At 34.9% G+C, this 19629-nt stretch overlaps 2 protein-coding genes across 2 annotated transcripts in view; both read left to right on the top strand.

Moving 5' to 3' along the window:
* The first annotated feature begins 44 nt into the window (after window positions 1-44).
* LOC113497214 lies at window positions 45-5680 on the top strand. Its single transcript, XM_026876651.1, has 14 exons — window positions 45-238; window positions 316-397; window positions 667-754; window positions 1159-1261; window positions 1532-1613; window positions 1880-1976; window positions 2384-2603; window positions 3038-3119; window positions 3358-3448; window positions 3667-3775; window positions 4016-4106; window positions 4227-4323; window positions 4404-4751; window positions 4912-5680. Exons 1-14 carry the CDS (start codon window positions 217-219, stop codon window positions 5659-5661), a joined length of 2262 nt encoding a protein of 753 aa, XP_026732452.1. The 5' UTR covers window positions 45-216; the 3' UTR covers window positions 5662-5680.
* A 335-nt stretch (window positions 5681-6015) lies between these two features.
* Window positions 6016-19629, top strand: part of LOC113497443 — a 14641-nt gene continuing 1027 nt past the window's right edge. The window contains 8 exon segments of the mRNA XM_026876995.1: window positions 6016-6349; window positions 14166-14230; window positions 18050-18269; window positions 18454-18675; window positions 18935-19009; window positions 19011-19031; window positions 19033-19135; window positions 19388-19575. Coding sequence (XP_026732796.1) covers window positions 6332-6349; window positions 14166-14230; window positions 18050-18269; window positions 18454-18675; window positions 18935-19009; window positions 19011-19031; window positions 19033-19135; window positions 19388-19575 — 912 coding nt within the window. The 5' untranslated portion in view covers window positions 6016-6331.

The raw sequence follows: 19629 nt of genomic DNA, 5'->3' as shown, positions 1-19629 counted from the left end.
GACTATTTCCGCAGTTGTAACTCGACAAGTTTGATGTTACCCGAAACAAATAGCTGTCAAACCAAAAATATCAAAACAAGACGATCAGTCGCCAACTTGTCATTTTTCATATCAAAGGAATGATATCATTATCAATTATACCAAATATAAAAACAAACAACAACTGGAGTTAATTTTAATTTATATAAACATAAAATAAACCTATCGATAAATAACATGGAAGACAAAACATTTGTCTGTAAGTAATAAAGAGTAAGCAATAAACAAATCGCGGTTACCTTTATTTACTTTAAGATCTATATCTTTATGTTTTAGGGACGTCTGAACTTAATAAACGATTGTTTCAATTACGTTTTGAAAACGACTGGCTATTTAAAAGTAAAAAGCAACCATGGAGGTAAGCAAGGATTATAATCATTTTGTACATACTTGGTTTTAAGTGCTGATAGGTGAATATTAATTAGGTACTACAAAGTCTCTAATTAAAGTCAATAGGTGATGTATCGGTTTCTTTTTCATCCTCTTAATTATTACTGTAGTTATTATGAAAATGGTATTATTTATGAAATTCATTAAATTTTCAATCAGTATTAAATAAATTGAAGTCTTTATTAACTTAGCCTTAAATATTAACCTGAATAAAAATCATAGTTGTTTATTTTTCAGTGAATTTCGCAAACTGCTGTTAGATAATGGATTCCCTAGTGAGATGACTATAGACCATGTTAGAAAGAAATGGTCCTATACATATGATGTGAGTATTATTTAATTAATATAGTTTTAACAACAGTAGAAATTTTAAGGAATAATTATAGCCACTCTAGTTGAATAAATTTGATCTAGTGAGCAACAGGTAGGTGTCTGAAAATATTTTAATGGCTGGCTCCATTAAAGATGATAACTATGAGGATTTTACTAATAAAAAAATATTTAATAGTTATATGCATAGAAAAACATTTTACAAATAATATGCAGTTTATGTAAAGAATAAAAAACATTGATATATCATACTGCAACCTGTTCTCACAAAAACAGGTTTTCAAGCCCATGTAAAATGCTACTAATATTATTTTATATTTGTATAGCAAACTGACTTTTTATGAATATTATTCCAAAAATTAACATGTAGAATAAAGATTTATATCAAATAAATTTCAGATGTATAAAACAGCAAAGAAAACAAATAATAAAAGTTGGAAGTATTATAAAATGTTTGATAAACATTTTGGTAAAAATGAAATATTGGACAAATATGAATCATGTAAGTATTGCCATTCTTGTTAGAATCATTTTGTGTAACATACAAGTATAACTGGCCAAAAGATGAAGTTTCACAGTACATAGACAATTACTAATAGAAAAAAAACAATGCTATATTTTTTTCTGAGAGGTAATTAAATAATATAATTGTATTATTTCATGTGATCATACATTTTAATCGTAGTATTCGAATAAGTTTTCCAATCTCACTTAGTTTTTTATTACTTGCATAGTATTTAAATATTTAGTATCAAATTACACTTTTTTTCAGGGAATGATGAATGGCGTTTAAAATTAATAATATGTGTGACAGAGGCTAAAGCTTTAAACTTAGATGTTCTTTCTTTCTGGAGGTAATTACTTACTATGTATTTCATCAATAAAATATTAACTTTGTTTCTTTGTGTGACTGTACCTTTGAAGTTACATTCATTGAATTCAAAGCCTTTTGGCTTATAAAATTTGTATGTTTATTGACTAGCCAAAGGGACAATGCCATAACCAAATCAGAGACTTAACCTTCAAGTAGAAATAACCCTTATGTTATTGTGTTAAGGTTTATTTTCAAAACTCCGCAAACAAAGGTTATGTGAGAAACTGTATTGTGTTACTTTTTCAGATCAGTTGAAAGAGCAATGAGGTATCAGGATCTTCCCATGGACTGCTGTGTACAGGATATGAAGGGCTTATGGCATCATATTAGAATTACTTTTAATGTAAGTTATACTAAAGCCATACAATGAACAACAAAAACTAACATTATTCAAATTCAATTTATACCAACTTTGGCTAATATTTGTACTGTATAACATGGTAGGTACACTAGGTACTTATAAATTCTTTAAATTGTAAGGGTTTCGAACCAAAAGGGTAAAAACGTTACTGCCTCAGGCTCAGCTGCCTGTCGTCCATCCGTCGCCAGCCTCGATCTCATTAACCGTGATAGCTAGACAGTATATTTTTTAAAGATCGAGTTTGAGCATCGTTTGTTACGATTAATTTTTCTTCAACCTAATTGTACGGAACCCCCATCCATCCCCCAACCTAATTGTCTCGAACGCGACTCGCACTTGACCTTTTTCCTTATACATACATATCTGCAATATTTGACTTGTTCTTGTAGAGAAAACATCGAATCAAAATAAAGAAAGGAAGCGAACATAGTGACTGGCCGCTTTACGACACTATGCTGACGTATTACCAGAAGTTCGAACCTGAAGTATTGGTCAACTTGGAAACACAGCCGCCATGCGCCTTCGGGAACAGACTGAAAAACTCTTCGAAATGTTCAAAAAACGAAAAAAAGGATACGGATAATAATGATAGTGAAAATGAGTTTCAATGTAAGTCAATTTAAAGCTCAAATTTCATGTTCTAGTGATATTACCAATCTTACGCAATAAACATAATATTGATTCCACATACCCAAAAAGACTGTTTGCAACGACTAGATATTTTACTTGCTTTTAAATATTTTTAAAAACGATTCCCGCATCTAGCAATTTAATACTTGTGTTGCGGGGGATCTCACAAAAAGACACACAGAGATACATGACATTCACTAACTACTTCGCTATCCAATAGATACAATAGGTAAACGACACTGTCAGGGAAATGGTCTAATTAATATCTGTCGTCATTTGTCGCATATTACTTTTGTGATTGACAAAAAAAAAATCATAAAACGATATGAGTTCGTGGCGAAATTTTTCTCTGCGGCTTGGTTTTAAATTCATAGATTAATTATTATTTTCAAATAATACAAACCTTTTTGCAGGGTCCAAGGATATAACAGAAACGTTTATACAAATCAGACTGCAGCACGATTGGTTGTTCAGGCAGAAAAAATGGGCTTGGAAGTAAGATTTAAAAAAACTGATAACCTTATGGCCTGTACATAAGGTATAAATTTCAATGTTCGGTGGTCGGCCTGGGCTCCAGTGGTAACCACCGAGCATGGAAAATATTGAATATATATTATTTCTTTCAGTAGTCTTTACAGTATGCTCAGGCCATTATTTTTGCTATTTTGAGCTTATAAATAGTATTACTTTACCAAACTCTATGTAAATGTTACAAATGTTTTTCTTTCCTCAGTGAATTACTAAAAATCATGATCGACGAATACGGATTTCCAAAAACGTTGACATCCAGGGAGTTGTGTAGAAAGTGGGCAGCTACGTTTTCAGTAAGTAGTCGAAAACATTTTTTTTAAGAGTTCTGTATCACAGAAAAACCGTATCTTCTGTAACCAAAACTGAAACGTATGAACAATAATGCGATTACAGTATTTTTAGGGAGCTCTTGTAGGCCCTGAAAAAAAAATGGTAACGGTCTCTGAATCTGAAATTATCATTATTTAGGAAAATATTGATGTTTAAAATATATACAGTTTTTCATTTTTAGGAATATCAAAAGTCAAAGGCAACTAACAACAAGACTTGGGTGTATCACAACTTATTTGAATTGTATTTAGGTGATTCGTCTAAACTTAGTCTGAATCCACTTGTTGAATGTAAGTAACAACATAAGCCCTTAAAGATTTTTTTACTTAGTTTAATCATTTCTCTGGATACTTTTGAAATTTAAACCTTAAGAGCATATAAATTAAGTTGAATTTCCTTCGCTACTTGATATTTGTCCGTCGTTTATTCGTCGATCAGAATTTAAAATGTGCCAAATTTTATAACATCATAATAAATGTATGGTTACTGTTTACCTAACTAGATGTAATACATCTTTCTTGTGTTATCAGGGCAAGAAGAATGGGTATTCAATCTTATTAGCACGAGAACAGATCTAGAACATTTGTTTAAAACATTCAAGGATCCTTGCGGGGGATGGCGGTATGTAACACAAGTTAACGGAATAACAAAATAATATTCATAAAATATTTATATCATTAATATATTATTTTTAATAAACATATTATTTGTACTGACATATGTCTATTGTTTTTCATTTAGCGAGGTTGAAAAGCGGTTAAGAATAGTCGGACTTCCAATGGACCATAGTTTGTTAGATCTCGAAGAAATATGGATTCATCTGCTAAAGACTTTTAAGGTACGATCACCATTTATTTCAGTATTCTGATGGACAACTTATATGTACACCCTGTTACTAAAAATACTTTTATTTTGTAGTGGAAACAAAAATTTGCCAACAAAGGCATACTGAACGAACACTGGCCGTACTTCGATGCGATGGCCAGATATACTGAAGTTCAAGAAAAACATGCGATCAAGGTTCAAAAACTCCAAGACACTCATGAATACGCTGACGTCATACACGATGACGACTATGAGGATGATATGAAGCTCTTAGACCTGAAACAAAGACTCCAACTGCAGGTGAAACCGAAGTATGAAGTGGATGTAGGTGATCAGTGCAGGTCCTGTTCCAACTTAGATGCTTGTATTGATATATTTGAACAGAAGGATGATGATGGCTTCGATTTGGCGTACAAGCTTAAACTTATTGGTGGTATTGAGGTAAGATCTTACACGAAAAACGCGGCTTTCTATTGTTTAAATAACTGTTGGGATCGGTTCTGTAGATCCGAGAAATACCTTTATGTCACTAATTATCTCTCTATAATATTAGCTAAGAGTTATGAAATTCAATGAAAGTATATGAAGTTTTTTATCGCAGGTAGAAAAATCCGAAAATCTACCTTCACATATATGTTTAAATTGTCTTCAAGAATTAGAAAATGCTTACAAATTCAGACGGAAATGTCAGAACGTCGATAAACAACTCCGCGGCGCACCGAGACACATCAAACAAGAAGTAGACGACAAACACGAACAAAACGCACTCGACGACTCGAAGGACGATGATATACACGATGCAGACGACATCGACGTGTCGTTTGAGCCAAACGAGCCCCTACAGAAAGCGGAACCCAAACCTAAAGTTAAAAAAGAAAAAATCATACCTAGAAGGAAAAGAGTACGCAAATTGAAATATGTCTACTGGAAAATATGCGAAATATGCGGGAAGCATACGAGAAACCTCATCAGTCATCTCGACACACATGCCACTGAAAAACTGTATTCCTGCGATGTTTGTGACAAAAAATTCAAGTTCAAAAGCGGCTTGGTGATGCATAAGGCGGTCCACGACCCCACGCCGCGGAAGACTTGCGAAGTTTGCGGAAAGACCTTCCACGTCCTCGCTCAGTACCGGAGGCATTTCGTCTATCACGCCAATGAAAGAAAGTTCGGGTGTGAGACCTGCGGCAAACGATTTAATACGTTAGAAATCTTAACAGTACACAACCGGACCCACACCGACGAAAGACCGTTCCCTTGTCCAGAATGCGGGAAAACGTTCCGGACGGCGGGCTGCGTCAGTAGGCACAAAAGAATTGTACATAAAAATATAAGAAAAATTCAATAAATTATTTATGGACATGGTATTACTATTTTTTATCTAACTATTGACCTATCACCTAAGATTGACAACTTTATCAAATGTCTGTTGTTTTCTTCTAAACACTAATCATGAATTTGAGAATTCTAATTAGAAGCAGATTTTGTTAAACTTGAGTACAAAATATGGCTGTATGATAAATTAGTCACAAGATAGCGCCTGGCGTCAGCACTATGTTTATTTAACCGAAATTAAGAGCAATGTCCTAGGACACAACCAGGTTATTGCGATGGATCATCCTTAAAGGTGAACTAACTTAAGGCAAATACACACACATAATCATAAATGGCTTTAGAAGCTAAGCACTTGAAACGAGTTTAGTCTTTGACGGAGTTATCAACCGGAGCGTTGATTGACCCTAAGTTTCCAAAAATATAAGCCTCTCAACCCTTGGAATGTTGATCAAAATATACGTCAATAAGTGATTATAAGCAGGCGCATTGTGGGGCCTGCACCGGCGCCGGCGCAGCTCTATAAGTCTATAAAGTTCATCGTCAGTTCGCAGCGGACGGTGGCGGGGCTCGCGCGCATCTCGCTCTCGCGGAACCGATATAGAACCATCTCGCCTCACGTCCCAGTGATACACTAAAACGAACAAAGGGTGCTTCCTAGTTTAATTTAGAATTAAAAGGGCGACATGGCGATGCTTAGCCCGGTAAGCTAATTTAATTATTTATTTTATTATTTTTCTCGAGTTTCCTCGAGATGGGATTATAATAACTACTTATACGAACATGTCGCACATATAATTACCATTTTAAATGAGCTACTATAAGTAATAAAATGTCATCCGTACAAGATAGTTTAATAGGCATCATATAATTAACTACATTCTTTCCTCCGGCTTGGGATTATTATCTAGGACTTCCTATAGTTGCAGACATTCGTTACATTTTTAAATTTCCGATAAAGTACATACCGGCTTTATACAAACAGGGAGATATCAGTGATACTAGGAATTGAAGAATTCAAATCCGAAGTGGAAGTTGTCTACAATTGGCAACCAATAAAAAAAAACAACAAATGAAACAGCTCCGTTACGTAAGAAAATTTTGTAAGTTTCACTTTGCAGGGCTGATATTTTTGGGCAGCTTACTGCGCACATTAAAATCCAAATTTAAGAATGATTACAAAGCTAGTAAACAAGTATTAAATACCTAATTAGAGCATAGATATCAACAAATCAAATAAATAACATAAGTATTTAACATTAAGGTCAATGGAATTGAGTCAGTCACTTCAAAAGTACCTATTTATCATTTAATTACTAAGTAAGTGATATTAAGTTGAATAGCACTGGTAAATATGAGCTGCGTATTCTTTACGAAAACACTTTGACGTGATTGTCCAGTAGCCATCAATACGAAAGTTTATTGCCCTAAGATGTTGCATTAACGCGTGCTTTTCGCACCTCCGCGAGCACGTTTGCGCACGCGCATATTTAACGACTTGCTGCTTAGTTTGTTTTGCGACAACTGTAATTGGTCCAAATATGGTGTTTTCTGTTTGAATTTATATTTATTACTTATTACTTGAGTTAGCAGTGGTTGATTTGTAAAATTTATAAGCAATAGTTAGTTATATTCGTTCTAATCGCTAACCTTAAACTGTGATTGCTGTTTGCGGCTTTTGTTTTTGTTTAGATAAAGTTTTGTGTAAATAACATAATGAATAGTACCTATTAACTAAATATGTATAAATTTTCTTGTACTTTACATTTCTATAATAATAAAGAATCTGATTGCCAAACAAAGGCTTGTTCGAAGTGGTTCCACTATTTTCGGAGTAATTAACGGTTTATTAAAAAGTCAGGAAAAATGAAACTATCTTACAAGGTCCGGCTAATGAATTCCATACTTCATTAAAAGCTTTGTTTGTCTGCATGACTTGCCTGGATCCCGGCCAAGGTCTACATACGCCGTTTCAGTGCTTAGACTCCTTTCGCTTTGTGATACGTTTATTTTAAATCGTTAGGTACGATTAGGTAAACGTTAAAGGGCTACAACAAAACTTAAAACTCAAAAATTAAAGAAGTTATTGTTATTTATGGACCGGCTGAATGTTCTGTCCCATGCGTCTTCGGATTTCAAAAGTGAACACAAATATTGCTTTAAAGAAAGTTCGGAGCGCCGCGAAGAGCTAGGGATAGGGAAAAAGTATTTAATTAAATTGATAGTCGTGAAATTACCATGAAAGCGAGTTATCATGCAGGTGCATCTCTATAAACGTGTAATTCAATTACAGTAGCAACTGAGGCGTGCCTAACTTAGATTATTAGTGAGATTAGACGTTGTTGTGTGTTCCCGAATGTAATTAAAAGCATTTGGCTTTCGTAGTTCCTGTATCAAGTTTCGATGAATAGGTCTCGTTTCATTATGATATTATTCGATGGAAGGGACTATTTCAATAATATTATGTAACATTCTTGTTGATCGTTATAATATTTCTATTCATATAGAGTCAATTTGTCTAGCTGTAAGCTGTCTGGCTATAAAAAATAATTTTTTATTTTTTATTTAAAGTCTGGCCAAACACTTTATTTTACTCGACTCTATAGCATTTTAAGAACCTTCTTTTCCAACTTTTTACTAAACTATAGTGCGTTAGAATACAGTGGCCCATCTTATCTTTACTTAGACTGTATAATATACATATATACTACCTACTAACATCTATAGGTTAGGTACATGTCTAATTAACCTAAGTACTTACTGCGGCTATATCATTAATAGTGTCCGTCGTATAACCCGTTCGTAATAGATTACCTATCCAATTAAATAGCTCAAACACGACATTGACGCCATTCCCGTAATCATCAAACGGGTCAGTGTTCTGTTAGTTTAATTAGTCGTCATCTTTGCGACAGTATCACAACCTAGGTAATAAGCAGGGCCCCAATTCCACTAGGTACTATTCTGTTCTATTCTCGAAAAATTCAGTACGGTTCGAAACACTCACGGACAATGCAATGAATTTCCAATGTTTGTGTTAAATTGGCAAATGCTAGGGAGTACGAATTTACAATGGCCGTTAAATGAATGACAATTTGATTAAATTTGAAACTATTAATATTTTCGTAAGTTTTTTGCCAACACAATAATTGGATTTTATTGATCGTGTCTATTCCGCCCTGTAGTGAATTTAAAATGATTATACGTGCTGCGAAAATGCTTAGAATAATACGAATTGTGTCAATTTAATCCAACTTCCATTCATTCATGGGCCATTGTAAATAGCAGAATTGGGGTTGATGATGCCACTCTACGTCGTGCACATATCCACAATCTACAATATTACTTTAATACGTGGTGGTAGACCTTCTGCTGTTAAAGTTACTTTAAATAACTTATAATAATGTTAAATGGGTCACAAGTTATCTAAAAAGCTTTCTTCTAGTCAGGTGTAACATAAATGTTTCGTAAATTAGTCGTAACTTACCTATTTAGATAATGTGACTCTTGCTTCATACGATATCCAGTGATTACAGTCTAACCTTAGAAATAATGTAACTCGAGTCTGTGGATACTTAGCAAACAGAGCAATCTCAAATGATGTTCGAGATAATCAAGTGTAGGTACTATTTACTATCTACTCGTGTACCTAAATAGAAGCTTAAGCAAACTGATATTAAATGACTGACATGAACTCACATCGAGCATTACATCACTCACCAATTAAGGTTTATGTCAAATCTATTTAAGGCTAATAAACAAAATCGATGGCGATCAATAACTTTCACTGGTTACGTTCAACAATTGCCCCACAACACAACCAAATGCATTTGAACGATGAAAAATGTTTATTTAATTGGTATGTTACAAAACTTGCATTGACGTGATTGAAGATCTATGGCCGAAACTATTGGAACCCCCATAACGAATTAATAGTTAACTGTCGAAGGTCTTAAATAATTGAACTTCAATCATAAAGTTAAATGTCCGCCCTTAATCTTTAGTACAAGTTCATATTGAGTTCAAGATTTGAATTGAAATGTAGTGGACAGATATGGCGCAATAATGTCTCCTATCGGTTCAAGTTAATGCTAAACAATACATAAAACAATAATTTACTGAGTAGATAGCGAACATAATATTGAATGAACGTGTTGACTACGTTGATTTATCTCTCGCTTACACTTTCTGTTTACTGTAAATATGTTTTCCCGTGGGAATTAATATTAAAAGGATAAGACCATCATTTTTAACAGTGTATCCACCTAAACTTCCTTAATTTAGCTATTGTAGGTACTCGTAGCTAGGTAAAAGCTGACTGAAAAGATATACGTGCTTTTAAGTTGATTTCCTTGTATTCTTCTGCGATTTAACAGCTATGTAAGTTTATAGAAACGAAAGTCAAGCATTTCTGAATGACCGGACTCATGGCAACGAGTCGGTTTGATGAAGCAGTAAGTTAAAGATAGTTAGTAACTAGCTTTTCGCCCACGGGTTCGGCAGCCGCCCGCGGCAGGTCGGTTATATCGCATTTCCAAGAGAACTCTTCAAAAGTCCCGAAAAAAAACTATCCTATGTTCTTTCTCAAGGTCAACTCTATCTCTGTACCAAATTTCATTACAATCAGTTCAGTGGTTTAGACGTGAAAGCGTAACAGACAGACAGACAGAGTTACTTTCGCATTTATAATATTAGTAGGGATTTGTTCGTATTTAATTTTATTGCTTGCTCAATCGCACCGTTTTGATTTACAACTCACATCGACATGTTACTTCTCTAATGAGAATTTACTCAACTACGTAAGCTCTCACGGGTTAAATTGAATAGAAAATTCGAGGGAATTGATCTAACTGTTTACATTCTTATTCGTTGATGAAAAATTAACTTTCGCTTTTAGTTTGATGATAATTCGGCTTTCCTGATCATTATAACACTCAAAGCAAAATACAGTAATACTAAAGGGACTACTTAGGCAGACTTGTTGTGTCTGCTAACCACCAAGTTCAAGATTGGTTGTGTCTAGAAATGAAAAAATTGTGAAAGGTGCTCTTTTAACGGATAAAAGCTGAAGAGAAGTCCCACTTCGCGCTGATGATCACTAATGAGGTGGTCTTGTTAATTATGAAAAAGCCGACCGCGAAGGTTTAATATGCCTTTAGAAATTTTCTCCAGATAAAAGAGAGGTTTCATTCACCATTCAATTATCGTATTAAATTACATCTTGTTTCTATAAAACGGACATGTCGGCACCTATCTACCTACGCAGATAGTGCAACTACGAGAACACTTAGAACGTAGAATTTATTGTAGAAGAGGTTCATGACACACATTCCAGTTGTACATGAATTATTAATTGGACTTGTTACATCATAGCCCATAGGTGGAAGGTGTGGAGTTACAAAGTTCAAACTCGGGAAAGTTTCATCGGATCTTTGTATGTATTATTATTATAAATTGAAAGTTAAAACCACGAAACTTAAAGGTGTACATTTTAACTACTTTTGTGTGTCAAACCACGCAATGTGTGCGGTAAGGAGTACTTAAATAATATTGGTTAACGACTTCAAATAATAAAAAACTGTGCCAAAGTTGATGAAATTTGATGGGATAAGAAAAAAATGTCTTACATTGTCAATCCCCTAAAGAAATTCACAAATAATTATGTTAGTTTTTTCTGCAAATGCAAGCAATGCAATATAAAATCACAAGAAAACTCTAAGTCCAAGAGCAAACTTCGAGGATTCGAACCTTGGCTACGCTTGCCGCCCGCCGCAGTTATTTCAGCAATGATAAGAATCTCACTAGGTTTGTGTCAAGAACTAATAATCGAAACTTAACTTATTTACACAGTGTAGTTGTACCTAAAGGTGTATTTAGTATACCCACTCTTATTAAGAGCCAATTGACGGAATTGGGTTACTTTACTAATAGGTAACGTTCAACGTTCCTCGATGATCGATTAGTAACAGGTTGCTACGCACGCACTGCACTGTGCCACTGTGGACGGGTACTTCTGTACTTTACTTATACTAAGTATACAACATCATAGTATCTAATAATTTATCTGGAAGCACAGAATATTGGAGTTTTTATAGAAAAATCTGATGTGGTCATGTTTTAATAATGGAAGGCAGGCTTTTAAAGTTTTTATCAATCCCCTACAGCACAGAGAGATTACAGCTTCTAAGCTTTAATCAAGGACACTAAGAAAATAAAAGTTTTACGTAGATAATGGATTCTCTTGGTCCAGAAATTTTACAAGTTTTGTCATCATTCTTGTTGTCTTGCGGCACCTATCACCTACATTCCGATGTAGGTGTTCAAGTATCCATCTCGCACTTTACGTCTCAATCGGCTAAATATTCAGTTGACACTTTATGTGCGCTCGTAACTGTTTAGGATGAAGTCACTAGAAAGTGAGTAACATTCACATTCGCTTAGCGAGAATTGGTTTCACATTTGAACAACAGTAAAACACCTATGAACCTCTGTCGGTAAATTCATTTGATTTCTTTCCTTGCATTTCTGTAATGTGAATGACAATGTGCAATGACAATGTGCATGACAAAAAAATATAAAGCGAGGTGGAAAATAAAAGACAGAAATTGGAAAGTTCATCGTGTCACATCAATGGAAGAGGTGGTTCTCTTCTTTCTAAATAAATAATAAAATCAAATAATTCTGGAAAATTTCCAAAAATTTACCATCTCCTCCCTGATCTCCGAAAACATAGATAAATTAATTTTCTACTTATCAACTGTGGGAAAACCAATAGGAAGTATGATATTAAAATGACATGGTAAGTATATCACTCAATATTGTGAATGAATAATACTAGTATGGCTGAATATTTTTTCTTTAGCTTACTTGACCGTCGTTTGGGCTATCGGGTTATGGTCTCCCCGGTGATTTTTTACGTGGGAATACCCTAACCGTAACTATAAATGCAAAAAAAGTAAGCGTAACTGATAAACATATATTATGTGGTAAGGTACTCTAATGACATCAAACGTCTGCGCAGAAACACGCAGAATTTTGTTTTACACGAGACGAGTAACTGGAAGTACTGGAACCCACGGAGCCACAGTATGCACCTATAAAACTAAGTGAGCTCCGCTAATTACACTCGTAGATCTTGTCTATTAAACTTTAAGTAAACACGTACATTCTGCCGCAGCTAAGATAGTGATGACATCACGGTAAAGGGTCACATTTATCGCGACCTCCGACTCAATTATTAAATACTAAATCATATTAAACGCCAGGCAAATGAATACCAGAATATATTTGTTATAACAGCTTGTAAAGAGGATTTATTGCAAGATAGTAAGTAGGTGCCTCAGCATAATTTTGCGCCAGGTAAGGTCTAGTCTAGTGCAAGAGTGCGAATTGATTCGCGCTCAGTGCAATTTCCGCGAAGTCAAAATATAGACACCCAAACTAATAATAATGCTGTTCTTGGATATGAGATAATTGCTGCACTACTTATTAAAGATAAATATACCTAAAGATAAATTTGTTTGCGAATGTTTGACTTCAGCTAAAGTACATAAGTACTAATAAGTAGGTAATTTAAGGTCTTTCAGGTAGGCAAGTCGCTAATCATATTTGTTTTAAAAGGTGCAACTTTTCAAATATGACATGCAATAACACCCAAAACGACCCTCACTGGCCTTAAGAAGGAAGGAAGAGATCACAAATTAAAAAACAAACTTAATACCAAATGCTGAACTAAACAAAGTGTTTTTTTTTCTAATCCGACATCAACGTTCTTTCATTACAAGTGATTGTAAGCTCTTGACCAAGTTATTAATAAATGAGTCTGGTCCGGATGAAGGATTTATATTATATCCTATTAATAGACAAGCTGTATCTCGTAGCTTAAAGGACCATCTAAGTGTAAAGTCGGTACATTTGTACTGTCACTCTTGAAATTTATGTGCCCTGATAACGTCGGCTAGTATCGTGGTGCACTCTAGACAGCCTTAACGATGTCGTCCAATGGGTACATTGTATATAATCTATGTATATCATTGTATTTACAAGACTGATTAAATAAATAAGGAGTTTCTTAATTTGTTTATTACATGCGATTCAGCCGGTTGTCCAGTTTATAGTATTTTGAAAAAAGTCTTTATTTCTTTTGCGCCTTTTATTAAGCCTTCTTATGGTTTTGTCTTGTTGTCCACAGAATTGTTGGGAAACGAGCATCCTTGTATTTCCTTTTTCCGTTCCTGGCATCTCTTGCAACATACACATACGCATAATGCACTAAATTTTATCTAGGAATCGAACCAAAATTAAAACACTTTCGGCGGATGCAGCTAAAACCTGATAGCTTGCAAAATCACATACCCCAAATATTACCATGTTAAACCTGACCTGGCAATTGTATAAAACATTTACAATTACATTTATGAATAAAACAGCTTACATGAGCTCATCAGGCACGGAGGCACGACAGACTCAGTTCAGGCGTCGGTTAATATTCAAGTTATTGAAGTTTGTGCTTGTCCCCAGAGAGTGTGGTGGGTGTGCGTCGCACTGCTGGTGTGGACTCCGCACACATACAGCAGGGAGTTCACGTAAGTATATTTGTTTCTCTACTATTACAGAACACTGAACACAGTAGTCGTTTACGTAACATTTCTATTTGAGCCTCCAAAGAGTACAATGCGACAAAGGCGTTCGTATTTTGAATGCAGTATTCAAGAGGAGGCAATCGCATTGCAGGGTTAAACTACTGAATTCTTCAAAAGGATTCTAACGTTTGGAATATGGACGTGTACAAAAATATTTTAAACGATATACATACCTAGTTACAACCTTCTTTGCAACTGCACGGGTGAACGCTTTATATTTTTTTGTGAAAAAGTCGTTTGTGCATCTAGCATAGTCAATCTGAAAGGTAGCGCCACAATTAATTTAAACACACCCATTTTAATATGTAATCTTAGGGACATACTGAAAGGTACCCAGAGGTAGCGTTAAGAGTCCAGCTAGTAGAAGGGCTCAATAGAGTCTTATACATATTCATCACCAACCATGGACTACAGTAGAGACCTTTGTCTAAAATAACTTGCACTTTTCAAAACAATGACGATGCCAACATATTTCTTTGTCATCGTCAAACGCTAATTAAACAGTAAAGTTAACAAAACATTTTCAGTTTTAGTGGCCGTAAATATAATTATTTAGTTGAGTTGAAATGTAAAATAAACAGTCTTGGAACTGTTTACGAGGGCATCACATTTTACAGTACAATTTTGCGTCAACCTAGCGCGTTTTAATGAACCAAATTTTACGGGGTAACGTGAAGCCATTCTGGTTATTTTAGAAATCCATTTTTCATTTTCTGTAGATTCATATGTATGAACACTTTGGCATAGAAATACCGACCCAACTAAATATAAAAGTGAAAGATGACCGTTTTAATTATATTATCGTCCAGCTTAAATAAATTCATTAAGTATAAGGTAGGTACCTATCTGCTTTAATGTTTACTAATAAACATATTAAAAGCTTTAACGGCGCTTACGATCAAAGGTCTTGTGAATTAAAAGTGTTTTACAACCACTATCAACCATTAACTATCTTATTAGAGAGGTTCGAACATAAAAATATCAAAAGATCGTTTGCAAGTGGAGAAAATTACGAAACGTATGGGGAAACCGGTGACAAGAATCATAAATCTTCAAATAATATTTATATCTTGACATCTGAGTGAAGCGCATCGTTAGATAATGGATGAAAACCCATTAATCTTCATTAAACGGTTCGCTAGGAAGAAACTATAACGTAAACCGTTTCTATTTACAAACTGATTGATGTTCTATAAATACACAACTTTTAGATAATTAAATTAAATCTTTATTTATTTTGTGGGCACTTTCTTTTGATGGAATCCAAGATCATGGTATCCGGATACAGTACGATATTTAATTTTCTTTTGTTATTATTCAAGATTTCGGTGCCATGATACCACAAAAAGAATTTCCAGTCTTTGGAGCTGGACGAAAATGGATGTAGGTTTAAAGAGTCCCATTTCTCTGTTATACCCATCGGCCATGGCCCAATGAAACAGAGCCCTTTCATTTTCATCTTCTTCTCGCATATTACCAAATAAACATACGATAAGTTGATAATTGGATTCAAATAGGTCCGTGTAACCTCCTTCTATGATGCGCAAACTATTTCATTACACTAAACTGCATCCAACACCAGCTGGAACACGTTATTCTCAGTGCAGTTTAGTAACTAGAACTTGAGCTAATAATAATGCACTGAGCCAGTTCTGTTTTCTGCTATTCATTGTATTTCAGTCGTACGGTTACCTTCCTTTAAATAGCTTTGACATCTGGACATTCGTTTTATGGCGACAGTGGTATGTAGTGTAATACGAACGGACTAATTACTAAACACTAATGTAATAATGTAGTTACGGGTTTAGGGTCTGTGCAGCGTAAAGCTGATTGGTTGGTTTAGTAATTTGCTTTTTTATGCAAAAGTCTCAATATCGAAGTCAGCACAAAATGTCATCAAGTTTATATGCAGACTTGTACTTGCACAGATATTTGTAGTCTTGTAGTCATATCTCTAAGTTGCTCTATCTAATTTAATTAAAGTGCCTCAGCCTTTTGAATTAGCAGTTTTGCACCTAAGCATGACGAGAGCCTTTCCCATTTTTTTTAGTTAGTCATAGGGTCATTGAATTGGCCGTACGTTCTGAAAAAAGGCGTATCATCATATCGGCATATCATTTTCCTCACTAATTTCTCCACACTTGTTACAGTCTTCTACAAGTCCGCAGGGTATCTTAAATGATTTAAACACGTAACGGATTTGACAATCTTATTTCTTAGTATTGTACAAGTCTTGTACCTATCAATCGATTATGCTAATTTATTTATTGCACAACGTTCAAGCTGGACCAACGTGGATCGCAGCTCAGTAAATATTCATGAGCATTTACAAAAGCGTAATTGTACGGATTTGTTTGGTATTTGATACTTGCCTTAGTTTAGTATTTAGTATATATCTCGCCCTGTATATCTAAACTCTACTATGCAATACAACATAACAAGTATAAGTTGAGCCCCGAATAAGATAAACTTAGACCTATTTATGCCTACCAATGAAATAAACGACTAAGATTAACTACATAAGTTAGCCCTATTTGGGTTTGAGACAAATTATTTGGCAATAGCAACAGCCACGTTATTTTTTAAATAATTCAATTGTTGACCAAGTAAGTAAGTTTATTTTAGCTGTAGCAACATATAAACATAAATTCTAGTCTATTTTCGTCTATTTAGCGTCGATTTATAAACATAACGGTACAATTTTATCCTTAGATCCTTAAAGCTTCTAATGGCTGACATAACTCACAAGTCGCTATAGTCGACGCCTACACTTCACAAACCATATTATTCCTTAACACTATTTAAGTGTTTGAATATAAAATTAGAGTCTTATTTTGACTCATGGTGGCTAAATAAAGTTCATTTACCCCAGAGGTCAAATAGTTTCATATTTGCCTTTTGAAATTGTTAGTTGATATATGAAAATAAATTCAATTAAAGGAAATCGCGAAACATTTTGATAGTGGTTGAGGTCATCACGCCAAAGCCACTTTGCGCGCCGTATCGTGGGTTCGATCCCCGCGTAGGACAAGCATTTGTGTGATTCATGAATGTTTTTTCCGACTCTGGGTGTCTTTTTGCATGTGAATTGTATTTAAAAAAAAAAATCACTATCTTTTAATTGATTCTTCTTATATTTTACATGGTGCATGATTCTACATGAACGAAGTATTTTCCACATCAAGCATTATTCCCGTCATTTTTTCCCAGAGCTGCAGCATTCATTTCTATTAAGTACAATTTATTTTTTTCTTGTTATTGTAGATTATTAAGTTGGTGGTTATTAGGGATTATGAAACTGAAAACCGAATTCAGGAATTCAAAACAGTAGCAATGGCATTTGGAAACGGCTCATTCTCCAATTAGGCAAATAAGCGATACTAATCGGCGTGGTAAGGTACTCTCCATTACCGGAACTCCGCCGATATTTATAAATAATGGATGTTCTTAGAATCTGAAATCGATTTGTAAATTAAATACATTTACCATTTAGTCGTTACTTCATAAAACTCTAAATATTTGTTTAGTGGTAGGTTTATGTAGATAAGTACTCTATCATTATTTTCTTGTCACTTTTTTCAGGTAATGTAAAATCTTTTGTACCTTTACACTTAATTAATAATATTACCAAGAAAGGCGGGGATGCCCAGACAGAATTTTTTTTTTCTGTTAAGACTCTCTTAAAAAAAAGTATACTTTCCTTAGCAATAAGGGGCTGCTATCCTCATTGTACTAAGTCAATACTTAAAAAAATACTTCTAGGCACGAAGACATCAGAGAAGCCATGCTGTCCCTGGTCCACATGATCCGGATGTCAGAAGACAAACTGGAACGACATGAATTCAGAGAGAGGACTCTTGGAGACCAGCTGAAGAAAATGCTGATCGGGCTTGACAAGAAACACAGAGCTCTGGAACCATTGAAAGGGATGATCTCAAGACTTGACGACCGTCTGTCTAACGTGGAAACTATACTTCTACAGGTTCGTAATTATATTACTAATTATCATCAATTATAAGTATTCTCATCAAAAATGTTTTGGTAAACGATTGCATTTTTATTTTTTTAATATTATCCTATTCCAGCACAAGTTTCTCAGGTCTAAATAAAACTAATTCATATCTTATCCTATTCAGGAATAATAACTTTCTTCGTTTTGCTTTCAGAGAGAAGAACGTGAAAAGTCATCCCAAGCGAAAATAAATGAAGCACTAGAAGGCATACAGAAGGCGCTGGTGGCGTTAGCACCTGCTCCTCCTCCACCGATAGACCTGGACAACAACCTGTCTGCCAACGACGACGCTATTCAACGGAGGCTAGACACCACTGACGCTAAGATCGACGCTGTCAAGAAGGAAATCAAAACTCTGAAAAACACTTTAAATCCGGTAACTTCCTTTGTTGTCATACTTGATTATGGTCTAACAATAGTTATGCAGTTTGCCAGAGCTTCCCCATTAATCATGAAAATAAATAATGTATGTATATATGTATGTATGTACATATTTCATGCTTTTCGAAACCATTGAACAAGTTCTGCTTAGACCCTATTTTTGACCCCAAAACACACAGACCTAACTAGTAGGTACCTTGTCTACCTAAGCAACAATAACTAATAGCACTGCTTCTATAATTTGATTGTTTTAGGAGACATTCCGTTCGATGTGCTTAGAAGCAGCTTCCGACACAAATCCATTTGAGAAGCACATATCAGAAGCTGAGAAAACTTCTAAACAAATATGAAAACGAAACTCAGTGAGTACAATGGAACCAAAGTGCAGACCGACTTCGTACCACTGAACGAAGTGTCGCTAGCTGACGAGGCGTGGCACAGCAAGATGAGTGAAGGTATTCGCTGCTGGTTGTTATTGTCCTTTAGAATATTTTATGCTGATTAGCTAATCAATTCATTGAATTTCAACAATGTAGACGGATAATGTAACCCAAGCAATTATACCCATGGTTTATCTGAACAAGCCAGCATCCATTTGTTGAATGTAACCATGGTTAAAAATTATTAAGAACTCTCCTTTCCTTATTCTTCCAATTAAAACAATATTGGGATGACTTTCTTTCCGTCTAATCATGGCATGTTTTCAGTGATGGAGCGCCAAGAAAAGGAAATAAAGAAGATCCAGCAGTTGTTGTCTGACGCGGAGAGCATGTGGAAGGACCTCCCGCGACTGGCCGACATCAACCGCGCCACCAACCAGACCATTGACACCGTCACCAAGGCCACGGAGACCATGCTTATTAACAATGAAATGGGTAAGAAATGTCATCCCCACGTCTGTTATCGGGACTTTAGTAGTCCCACTATTCGTTATTCTATAAAGCAAAAT

The sequence above is a fragment of the Trichoplusia ni genome, chromosome 9 (genome assembly GCF_003590095.1).
Source record: "Trichoplusia ni isolate ovarian cell line Hi5 chromosome 9, tn1, whole genome shotgun sequence".
Lineage (NCBI taxonomy): Eukaryota > Metazoa > Arthropoda > Insecta > Lepidoptera > Noctuidae > Trichoplusia > Trichoplusia ni.
Note: the sequence above shows the minus strand (reverse complement) of the source record. Positions and strands in the feature narration are given on the sequence as shown.

What these genes read in the sequence shown, in the direction of transcription:
- LOC113497214 (XM_026876651.1), top strand. Translation starts at nt 217, where the DNA reads ATGGAAGACAAAACATTTGTCT. An exon ending in GGAAGACAAAACATTTGTCT is followed by an intron (nt 239 to 315) that starts GTAAGTAATAAA and finishes TTTATGTTTTAG; the next exon opens with GGACGTCTGAACTTAATAAA. An exon ending in AGTGGGCAGCTACGTTTTCA is followed by an intron (nt 3,449 to 3,666) that starts GTAAGTAGTCGA and finishes TTTCATTTTTAG; the next exon opens with GAATATCAAAAGTCAAAGGC.